We start from the raw sequence: 11,626 nt of genomic DNA, 5'->3' as shown, positions 1-11,626 counted from the left end.
GTACTGGTTAGACTTAAATGAGTTAAACCAAGGTCTATAGCCCTTGGGTCATAGACTATGAGCATATTGGTCTTTTTATACTGGGAATCAGGAGTTATTTTAGTGATCATCTTGTTTCTTATTTATTTTTGTCCTGTTTGTGCCCTGAGCAATTTTATGACTGAATAAAACAAATAAAATCAACATAAATAGAAAATTCGTCCTAAATAATCGAGATCTCATTTACAGTCATAATAATCATGATTATTGTTTTTGCCATAATCGAGCAGCCCTACCTTAATGTTTAATTTAAGTCAGATGAGCTGATTATCGTATACAGAAGGTGAAGCTGGACACATGCTGGTCCACCTAACCTGTCCCCTAAAGTCAGCATGTCATATAAAATCTTTTCCCCAGATTTTAGTTGCATCAGTAGACAAACTGCAGTTTTTATTCAGTTCATGGTTTCTTACAAATGTTCAGCTCCTGTAGTTAAAGTCTGTGTAGCGTTTATTTCATGAATGTTTCTATCTGTGTTTCAGCCACGACAGATGGAGCAAGAGAGAGACACCTGCCCTGAACCCAAGCCACTGATGGTGTTCCTCTCTCAGCAGGGAGGAACGATGCGTCTCTTACGGATGCACTCCCAGATCCAGGAGGTGGAGACTTTCTGAGCCTTGCTGTCCTCCTCTGGCTCAGCCAACGTGTGTGTGGCGGAGGTGGGATCGTAATCCGGTACCAGGTCTCCATCATATGCCACAAAGTATCTCCTGAGTTTGTCGCAGTCGTGCACGGAGACGGGCAGGAAGAGCTTTATCCCGCTGAAAATGTCCAGCAGCGTCTGAAACAACAAGTCAGTGTGACAGAAACTGGTCAGCCAGTCAGATCTTCAACTATTAAGGACCATGTGTCACTGACCTTGTCGTTCTTTGGTTCCAGCAGCTGAGACGCTGCTTTTCTGTTACTATGAACGCTTTGTTCGCTCTTCTTCACCTGGTGAGAAACAAACAGGTCAGAACGCCATGCTGCATGTTTTAGTCATTTCTCTGCTCCAGCGCACTGACTGAACTGTTGGGAGCAGAGAAACGGCTAAAACATGCTGGGTGGGACACCCTGAAGAGGTGATTTTTATCTACCTTCTTTGCGCTAGGAGCTTCTGATCCTGGAGGACGAGGTTCTGATTTCACTGCCTTTGGTTTAGGAGGGCTGCTGCTGGCTGTTGGACACGATTACACAAAGTTAGCCTGTTCCTATTTAAGCGTTTCCCTGTAAAATGTATAATTACTGAGTGACCGTTGTTAGGATTGATGGGCTAATGGCTAGGCCAAACTGTTGCTACAGTGATGAAACGTCAATATTCCCAAGAAGACTGCTGCATGAACTTTAGTTGTAACACTCTCAGACTAGCCGTTAGCTCATTCATCCTTTTTCTGCAGGAAACTGTTGACAATAAGAATTAAAATGTGGAAATGTACTTTAAGTTCTGAAAGGTTTATTCAATAAAACATTTCACAATCTAAAGTTGATCTGTAGACTGACTGAAAACACTCGTGAAACAAAAGCTCGACCGGTGGTTTAGGGATGACATCAGGTGACCAATCAAAAGTGAGACTAATGTGCTTATGTTTATGTATTTAGCAGACGCTTTTGTCCAAAGCGACTTACAGGTGATAAGCGGCATGTTGCCCTTGAGGCTAACAACAATAACATCAGTCATGGAGAGGAGGGAAGGTGCTAGTTAAGAAGATGCTCTCTGAAGAGCAGGGTCTTCAAGCAGGGTATCTGCAGGTTTAAGGGAGCCATTTTTAAGACCTTTTTTAAGGCCACTTTGACCAAATTTAAGCTATTTTTAAAATTTAATTTAAGATATAATTTTCAGCTATTGCCTGGAACCGGTGCTAACCACGTCGCGAACGTGGGATTAGCCATCCAGTTACCATTAAACTTGCACTTCCCCATGGTGCAAGCTCCCACTAGCTTAAACAGCTAATGTGCTCATCTAAAAATGGCCCCCTTTCACAACCAACTGAATGTGTACGGTTCCGCTTACGCCAACATCATACACAAAAATGCTGAACACCAACTAGAAATTCACGAAATTTTTATAGAAATAAAAATATCTTGCTTATTGGGTCTTTGGTCATTTAAAACCTTTGGAAACTGGATTTAAGGATTATTTGCCGTTTTTAAGGATTTTTAAGGCCTTAAATTTGGATAAGCAAATTTAAGACTTTTTAAGGACTCGCGGATACCCTGTCAAGAGTTTCTTGAAAATGTTGTAATGTAACTAAGGCACCTAAAGAGCGCTCCAGTAATCCTGATTTTATTCCTCATTTCAGTCAATCTAAAATCAACTCAATCCAGGAAAGCGTTTCTCCAGGTTTTCTAAGCTCAGAAACCCCTTTTCCTTATAAGGAACAGAGAAGCTCATTAACAGGACAGAGACTCACTCGTCTTCTTGGGTGGAGCTTTCCCGGTGGATGATGGGAACGGGGAACTTCCTCCACTGTCTCCTCCTGACGAGCCTTTCTCATCGTTGGACTCGGACGGCCCGGCCGTCACCTTAAAGTCACAGTGTTCCTTGGATATGCGGAACAGCTCCTGAGCAGAAGGACGGGAGACCAGACAGCTGCATTCATGCTTTACTCAGATGACTGACTAAACACACCATGTCTCACTCACACGCCTTCATATACAACAACAGGAAGTAATTAGCACCACCCAGCCCAGAGGACACGTTCCTCAGTGCACCATCTCTGCGATTGCTCTCATTAAAGCTACACTCTACGAGGTCATAATTAACCAGTCGGGTTCTCCACCTTGAGCTGGTGCAGGTTGGTGGCACTCTTCCAGTCCTTGTCATCTCGGATCCGAGTCATGCGGGGGAAGCGGATGGAGATGCCATCGGCGGTGTGCATCTCTGATTTGGAGAACTCTGCACCGGTGATCTCCCAGACTGGCGCTTGCTGTAGACAAAGGAAGGTGAACGTGATTGTTAGAGTTGATGATGCAAGAAGGAAACAGGCTGGAAGCTGCTCCCAGATACGGATAACTAATGTGCCGAACCTCACCTCTGGATCACGGATAAGGAAATCTGGATAATAGTTCTTGACGATTTTCAGCCATCCAGGAATCTTGCTGGGGTCCTGCGCAACGACAGACCATAAAGGTGAATATTTGACCGTGTGACATCACCTTGGCATTCCAGCGGGGCCTGTGAGTGGATCCTCTCTGACCTTGCTGATTTTGATCACATCCAGCTCCTTCTGGAGCCGAGCCAACATGGCATCATCGTAGCCTCCAGAGCACTTGGTGACTGTGCACCACTTCTTGGAGGCTGGGTCGTAGCAGCCCATCAGGAAGCTGGACATGATGCCCCCTGGTGGACAGAGGGGCAACATGAAGGTTTCCATTTACCTCATGCAGGGTGTTTGTTACATTTGCATATTTCTAACAGGACGAGCTCCAAAGCAACCCATCCCAACTACTCACAGGTATTAAACTTTAATCAAACACCTTATAGACGCTGTAGTACACGAGTGTAGCTTTACAAACCGTTGGAGCCCTTTCCGTAGAAGGCGCCTAGCACCACCAGGTCAGCCGTGTCCGCCATGGCACCTTCGTTTAGGTAGTCCTTTTTAACCTTCAGCCAGTGGCGTTTCCCCGGCTCGTAGCTGCCCTGAGGTGAACACACACCACGTTGTGTTAACACTGGGCTGTTTTTATGTGTAAAAGTTACAAATAGACACCGTCTTAGGGTAAATGCAGAAATCTCAAATGGATATTCCCCAGAGTTAGATCAGTGAGAAAAAAGCATTTTGTAACCAGCGCAGGAATTCTCCTGATCTGGCTTAGCTTAGCATAAACAGTGGAAGTGAATAGCAGATTTAGACTCGGGACTACATGACGCATGGACATAACGCAGCTCTCAAAACTTTAACCAAAGGCAGTAAGTAAGTACCTAAACTACCTTGTTTATGAAGATGAAAACCTAAATAAACATTTTTATTGCACCAGTTCCTTTTGCTCCAGCACCCTCTGCTGTACATCCACAAATTCACCCTTCTCCATTTAAACTGCTACTAAATTATTTTACACGTCTGAAACTAGAAAGTATGCAACGTCCCACGGGATGGATGGAGCCCAAAGCAAACAGGCAGCATCAAGAAGGAAAACTGGTTTGTGTGTTCATTTCTGACAGAATAACTTCTTTTAAAAAGATTTCCAAACCAGATTTAAGATTTAATATCAATTAAGATTCTTAACTTCGTTTAATCCATTTCTTTTAAAGACCACTGACACCCTGGAATAGCTTCTGAAGAAAGATTATGTCCATCAGGACTGATGAGCTAGCTCAAGAGTAGACAGTTCCCTCCCGAGAGGGTCGGTATCCAGCATGTTTCAGTTGTTTCCCTGCTCCGGCATACTTGAATCACGTGTTGATTAAAACCTGGGGCCTCATTTATTTATGAAAGAACTTAGCAGAAAAATGTGCGCAACTGTAAGTTGACTAAGGACCTTGCTGACGCACATTTTGGACATGGAGAGCACCTGCAGTGCTGCTGCTGAGAAGGATAACATTATGAGATCCTGCAGCATTATCACTTGTACTGCTTCGTTTGCACACAGAACAAGACCCCCCACACGCACGCGCACACGCACACACACTCACACAGCCTGAATTGCAGAATAGAGAATGCAGAATATCAGCAGGGGGACAGATTGAGACAGAATGTCATGCGTGTGTGACAGTGTGTGTCCTGTCACTGTGACCCGACTGATCATGTGCCTGCCTACTTAGACATTGGAGATCTCCGTTTGGGTGACTGGTTAGGGTGTGTGACTTTCACCCGGGAGTCTGGAGATTCGAATCCTGGTTGGACCATTTTTTTATATCTGCCACAGATCTCTCTGAAGAATTCACAACATTGACGGCTTCAGCAACGCTGTGCCACTCCGTGGATTTTCTCTCATTTATTTTGCAAAAGCACTTCCTTTCATTTCTCCACCTCACCCACAGCTACCTCAACTTCTGCTTGTGAAATAGCGCTTCCTTGGTCTGCGGTCGTGATCAAAATGCTGCAACAGCCGGCTTATGTATATGCACGAGGTCCACAAGGCACTTTGCACTGACCATTTATGGCAGTAAGTGGGCGTGGTGAGGGCGGGATGTGACTAAAAAGCAGCTGAGAACCTTTCTCATTAGTCTCTGATTTACAAAGCGGAGATTGCGTGCAGCTGTGCGTACTCCATGTTTGATAGATCACAAACCTGCTTGGCGTAAGTACTTTATTTTTGCTGAGCTTAAGTACGGTTTTAGTAAGGATTCTACACAATGTTTAATAAATGAGACCCCAGGTGTGTTTGGAGCAGGGAAAAAACTAAAACATGCTGGATACCGTTCCTTTGGGAAGGAAGTTGTATACTCCTGAGCAAGCGGCTAGCCCAAGAGCTGTCAAGACCACAACGTGTTCTTATATCAGCTTCAAGTTCCTAAACGCCGCAGCATCTTTGGTAATCGTTTTACGTAGAACCGTGTGGATGATCAAGTCAGGCTTAGATTTAGGTCATGTAAAAATGGCAGAAACACACTGGTTTTAGCAACACTCAAACCTTAGCATGTTAGATCAAAGCTAACAAGCTAATGTAAGATGTCGTTCAGAGCTGCTCGTGTAAGACACAGACGTAACAGACCTTTATGTCTTTCAGCACCAGGCCTTCCAGTCCTTCTCTGATGACTCGAGTTATCATGTCAGCCAGATCTGCTGCCCTCTGAAACACACACAGTACTGTTACTGAATCAGAATCAGAAAAAGGTTTATTGCCATTGTCAGTGAACAAACAATTCACAAACTAGGAACTTGCTTTGGTTCTAATGTGCTACATATAACATGAACACGCAATAAGAATAAAAATAGAATAAAACTATCAGCTATAAAAATGGCAGGTAATGGTAATATGGCTGATAATGTGACAATGTGACAAGTACAGAAGACCAGCATGGTTTTGTGTTTATAAGCTATTCACAAGTCCAACGGCCGAGGGAAAGAAACTGTTCTTATGGCGGGCGATTCTGGTCCGGATGGACTGTAACCTCCTGCCTGAGGGAAGCGGCTCAAAAAATCTGTGTCCCGGGTGAGAAGGGTCAGCTGCTATCCGACCTGCACGCCCCCGAGTCCTGGAGACGTACAGGTCCTGGAGAGATGGAAGGCTGCAGCCAATCACCTTCTCAGCAGAGCGCCCAATGCGCTGCAGTCTATGTTTGTCCCTCACTGTGGCTCCAGCGTACCACACAGCGATGAAGGAGGTGAGGATGGACTCAATGATGGCCGTGTAAAACTGCACCATCATCTGGGCCGGCAGCTTGACCTTTTTCAACTGCCGCAGAAAGTACATCCTCTGCTGGGCCTTTTTGAGCAGGGAGCTGATGGATGGCTCCCACCTAAGGTCATGTGTGATGGTGGTTCCGAGGAAGCGGAAGGAGTCCACAGTGGTGACGGGGGTGTCCGACAGGACGAGGGGGACAGATGGGGCTGTGACTTTCCTGAAGTCCACAATCATCTCCACTGTCTTCTGAGCATTGAGCTCCAGGTTGTTGCTGCTGTACCAGTACACCAGCCGATCCACCTCCCTCCTGTAGGCGGACTCATCACCGTCAGAGATGAGCCCGATGAGGGTGGTGTCGTCCGCAAACTTGATCAGTTTAACAGAGTCATGGCTCGAGGTGCAGCAGTTTGTGTACAGGGAGAAGAGCAGAGGAGAAAGTACACAGCCCTGTGGAGATCCTGTGCTGATAGTCTGAGTGGTGGAAACATTCTTCCCCAGCCGCACACACTGCCTTCGGTCCGTCAGGAAGTCAGTGATCCACCTGCAGGTGGAATTGGGTACGTTGAGCACGGAGAGCTTGTCCTGGAGCAGAGCAGGGAGGATGGTGTTGAACGCAGAGCTGAAGTCCACAAACAGGATCCTAGCGTAGGTTCCCGGGGAGTCCAGGTGCTGCAGGATGAAGTGGAGGGCCAGGTTGATGGCGTCGTCTACAGACCTGTTGGCTCTGTAGGCGAACTGCAGAGGGTCCAGGAGGGGGGAGGTGAAGGACTTGAGATGAGGGAGGACAGGGCGCTCAAAAGACGTCATGACTACAGACGTCAGCGCCACAGGCCTGTAATCATTCAGTCCAGTGATACAGGGTTTCTTAGGGACAGGAACAATGGTGGACAGCTTAAAGCAGGCTGGAAACTTGGCAGGACTCCAAGGAGATGTTAAAGATGTCCGTGAAGATGGGAGACAGTTCTTCTGCGCAGTGTCTCAGGGTTGCGGGGGAGACACCGTCCGGGCCCGGGGATTTCCGAGGGGTTTTGCTTACGGAAAAGCCTGAGCACATCCTCTTCTGTCACTGAGAAGGCAGTGGAGGGGTGGTCAGCGGGGACCTACTGTTTACAGTGGTGGAGGTGGTGGTGGTGGGGGGGTGGAGGTGGGGGGGGGGGGGGGCATGTGGCACCAGAGTGGCTGAAGAAACCTGTGCAGTAGGGGGGGGGGGGGGGGGGTGGGGGGGGGGACTTCAACCCTGGCAGTTAAAAGGAGTTGAGTTTTTCAGCCAGTTGTAGATCGTCAGCAGCATGTTGGGCTCTAGGCTTGTAGTTGGTGATTTGCCTCAGCCCTCTCCAGACAAGAGGCGGTGTCATTGTCAGAGAACTGCTCCTTTAGACGTTTATTGTACCGAGATCTCGCCTTCTTCAACTCTTTTGAGAACTGGTAATTAGCGCCCTTGTAGCTTTCTCTGTCTTTGGCTCTGTGGGCTGCTTCTTTCTCCCTCCTCAGCTGTCTCAGTTTGGGTGTGAACCAGGGCTTATCGTCGTTAAAAGTAACCCTGGTTTTTGTTGGAATAATGCTGTCCTCACAGAATTTTATGTATGAACCTTGGTTTTATCAGGAGTTCTTGTTGGTTAAAGAGCAAGTCACCCCCAAGTCAACTTATTTTTCCTGATAAACTATATAAATGTGTGTCTAATCGTGCTGCAGACACGTGTAGTCAACAGTTTTGCACTTTAGTGCATTTTAGTAAAAATTTTAATTTTCTGCCTAAAACTGTCAGTGTTGTGCCGTTGTCAGGTAAAAACTCTGCACTGCATTTGAATTAAAATCTGCCATCGCTATTGGCTAAGAGGTACCCTAGAACGTTAGCTGGTACCGTATGATGTCACAATTAGGGTTGTCATGGTGTGAAATTTTAACCTCACGATTATTGTGACCAAATTTATCATGACTTTCGGTATTATCGCTGTATTTTTTTAAACGTGTAACAATTTCTAAATAAACCCTGTATATCAGGAAAATATTGTCCTCAGTTTGTGTCTAAATGTTGCCTAAAATGTGTTATTTTGTAATTATGTTGTTTATGTGTTTACATTTTTCCCCTTTAGTCTGTAAAATACCAATATTTGCCCATAACTTCTTATTTTTTGTCTGTTTGATGTCGTCATTTTAAAAATATTAGATCAGATGATACTCAGTACTCAAGTAGCCTTCTAATCAGATACTTTTTTACCCTTACTTGAGTAATAAACCCTATATCAGGAAAATATTGTCCTTGGTTTGTGTCCTTCCAGTGAGCTTTGCAGATGTGGGAAAATGTCATCAGGCAGTAATCATTGTTAAATTCATAATTATTCTCGGAGAGAGACCAACTCTTATCTGCTCCTGGGAGCCCCGTAATGCATAGCGTCATTTCAACATGGCGGTGTCCACGACACGGTTTATAAGCAGGTAGCGGCGCTGCGGCTGCTTTATATAGCGACTCGTTGCATTCTCCCTCAACCCAAATGCTCGGATCACGCATTTTAGCTAAAACGCTAACGTTAGCTTGCCTTGCGTTGACTGTAGAGTTGTGGGTGATGGTCACGCAGATGTGTCATGAGATTTGAAGCGTTGCTGCCTTTCACAGACACTTTTTCTGCACGTGCTGCAAACAGGATAACTGTCTTCTATCAACTCCCTCGGCATTCTTCAAATATCTAAAATATGCCCGTACTTCCGACTTTGTCTTCTTTGAGGGATAATAAATGTCCTGAGCGCTGCAGTCTCCTCCTTTGGCCATTATTTCAGCTTTAGCTTTAAGAAAGTTTTGGCTGTAAACAACAAAGTGCACATGTGCCGCCGGCAACTTCAGCAGATGATACGGTGGCTGGTAAGGGTCACCGCACCTACACCGCAGCCACGATAACCCACCGAGATAATATAGTTTTAAAAAAAAAACAAGACTGTTATTATTATTGTCAACTTTTTTACCGGAGTTTACCGCTACACCGGTTACCGTGACAACCCTAGTCACAATGTTGTGTGTGTGTATTTGTTAGTGGCTCCGCCCTCTCTGTCTGCTAGGCAACAGCATTTGTTGCATTTTTCAAACAGGAAGTGGGAGTGGAGCAATACTCTGGTAGGGGGTGACTTGCTCTTTAAAAATCTCACAATGTCAGGCTTGAGAAACTCCATCAGATGCTTTAGTCTACTTCCCCAGTAAAACGAAGAGAAACTTCATTTTTGTTTCTCCCTTTGCTCTTCTTTTGCACCCTAGTTGTATGAAAAATGCTAATTATAGTAGGGCTGCAAAAAACGATTATTTGGATAATCGATTAATCGGATGGGGTCTCGACACGATTAATCGATTAATCGGATTACATGGGGAAATTTTTAAAAACTGCTAGGGAAACGTTATTTCTCTCCTTCCTTCACTTTATTTAACACAACATTATTAGAAAACAGTTCAATAGCAGAAAAACAACATGCCATCACCTAAATTGTCTTATAAGGTGTATAGACAGAGACCCTAAGCTACATCTATCTGTGACCTAAAATGCTTGGTCCAAGTTAAACAGCTTAAGGGCAATTCTCATCTGTTTTGTTTGATCTCATCTGTTAATATTTATTTTAAATGTAATTAAAGGCTGTGAATTAATCAAAATTGATCACTATTTCCAAAACTGACTGAAAAAATACCAAATAAAACAAAAGTAAATGAATGCCATCCTCCTTGCGATGATGCCCTGGGCAACTGCCATAAAGTCACATCAAGAAATGCTGCTGATAATTCCAATGATCCCAAATAGACTCACATTAGGCCACATGAAAGCAACTGAACCCAAAAATATATTAACCAGTATATAACTGCACTCTCACACAACACGCCTGCAGCAACAGTTAGGACTCCTCCCTCCCTTTTAAAAGCGTTTTTGCTTCTGAGGACATTGTGGTTGTAAAACCACATGCTAGTAGTCTGGCCCCGGTGTGATCAACCAGTGTCTGCGGGAATGTGACGGCGGAACCAGGGCCAGATTAACACTTTGTTGTACCCTGGGCAACAATATTCAAGGGCTCCATCATCACGACCCAAGGATCACCATAATGTGGTCACATACAGAATATTTTACTGTAATATGCAGTAAATATACTCAATACTTGAATGCCTGACAACACGTAACCCGCCCAGAGTAACCTTTGACCCACCTCGTGTGGACTGACCAATGAGGAGAGGGTCTTAACTTGAGGCCCTCTCTTCATTGGTCAGTCTGCATGAGACTGACTCTCAACTGACGTTCAGTCGTAGGCAGCGAAGTGTCTCTGTGCAGCGCAAAAGCCCGGGTGGACAGTTTGTTTAATGTAGGGTGACCATATTTCCATTTCCAAACAAGAGGACAGGGGATCTGTGCCTATGACGTCACACTATGGCAACGCCACACAAACCATGTTGGGACTCATTTTTTGTAAGAACTAAATTAATATCAGATTCTGCCAATTAAAGGGCTCTAAAACTATTCATATGTAAATATTTTGCATATTTAATGCAAAATCTAATTTTTCTGCTTTAGTGCTGCAACAAGGTTTTATTAATAATAAATTATTATACCTTTTGTTTTACTACAGCATCGGTAAGCTTCCTGTGCACAGATTATTAAGGAAGCTTGTTTCAGCTGTGAGATTAGACGATAGGATCAATGAAAAAATAAGTTGTCACACACTCCATGGAAACTTTCAGAGAATCCACAAATAGTGGCTTTCAAATGGTTTTGTTACTTTTAGCAGGTTTAGAACAGCAGCAGATGAGACAGCATGTCTGATAATTTAGTTTTTCATCTGATAATATTAGAACATGTCAGTAATGTCTGAGGGGATTTTATAAACACCATATAACTAACACTACTGGAGAGGGCATGAATTACACAGAGGCTTCTGGGGAGCCCAGGTATGGGGGTGGGGGGGGTGGGGGGGCATTTTGCCTTGGCCCCAAAATGTCTTGAAACGGCCCTGGGTGTGTGACTGAGTTTTGAAGGTGATCTGAATTGTATCAAATGTATAAATATGACATGTGTATAACTTATTGTTTTTTACTGGTAAAAACGTGTCGTGGAGATAAATCTACCTACATTTGACTTTTCAACACTTTGTTTTGTTTTCTTGTTTTTATTGAACTATTTTCCTGTCCTGTCTGTCTCTCATCTTCCTGCATCTCCTCATAATTCTCCAGAAAATCTGTTGCCTGGATTCTTACCTTTTCACCTCATCAGTTACTTTTGAGCAGATCAAAGGGATCTCCTGACCGAAAAGCGCAGAGCGCGTTTTCGATGCTGCGTGAGGTGAAATCACCACAGCACAG

General features: G+C 44.6%; 2 protein-coding genes across 3 annotated transcripts in view; one reads left to right on the top strand and one right to left on the bottom strand.

The window, feature by feature from the left end:
* rad51d (RAD51 paralog D) overlaps positions 1–658 on the top strand; it is a 33,459-nt gene extending 32,801 nt beyond the window's left edge. For both annotated transcript variants that reach the window (XM_015961919.3, XM_015961918.3), the window contains exon 11: positions 522–658. In XM_015961919.3, coding sequence (XP_015817405.3) covers positions 522–559 — 38 coding nt within the window. In that variant the 3' untranslated portion in view covers positions 560–658. The remainder of the gene's footprint in view (positions 1–521) is intronic.
* Positions 398–11,626, bottom strand: part of lig3 (ligase III, DNA, ATP-dependent) — a 35,022-nt gene continuing 23,793 nt past the window's right edge. The window contains exons 13-21 of the mRNA XM_015961917.3: positions 5,674–5,751; positions 3,535–3,658; positions 3,216–3,358; positions 3,051–3,125; positions 2,799–2,945; positions 2,430–2,580; positions 1,116–1,195; positions 898–972; positions 398–820 (exon numbers count right to left, since the gene is read on the bottom strand). Coding sequence (XP_015817403.1) covers positions 587–820; positions 898–972; positions 1,116–1,195; positions 2,430–2,580; positions 2,799–2,945; positions 3,051–3,125; positions 3,216–3,358; positions 3,535–3,658; positions 5,674–5,751 — 1,107 coding nt within the window. The 3' untranslated portion in view covers positions 398–586. The remainder of the gene's footprint in view (positions 821–897; positions 973–1,115; positions 1,196–2,429; positions 2,581–2,798; positions 2,946–3,050; positions 3,126–3,215; positions 3,359–3,534; positions 3,659–5,673; positions 5,752–11,626) is intronic.

This window comes from Nothobranchius furzeri, chromosome 10 (genome assembly GCF_043380555.1).
Source record: "Nothobranchius furzeri strain GRZ-AD chromosome 10, NfurGRZ-RIMD1, whole genome shotgun sequence".
NCBI classification, from domain to species: Eukaryota; Metazoa; Chordata; class Actinopteri; order Cyprinodontiformes; family Nothobranchiidae; genus Nothobranchius; species Nothobranchius furzeri.
This window is presented reverse-complemented; position numbering and strand designations above follow the sequence as displayed.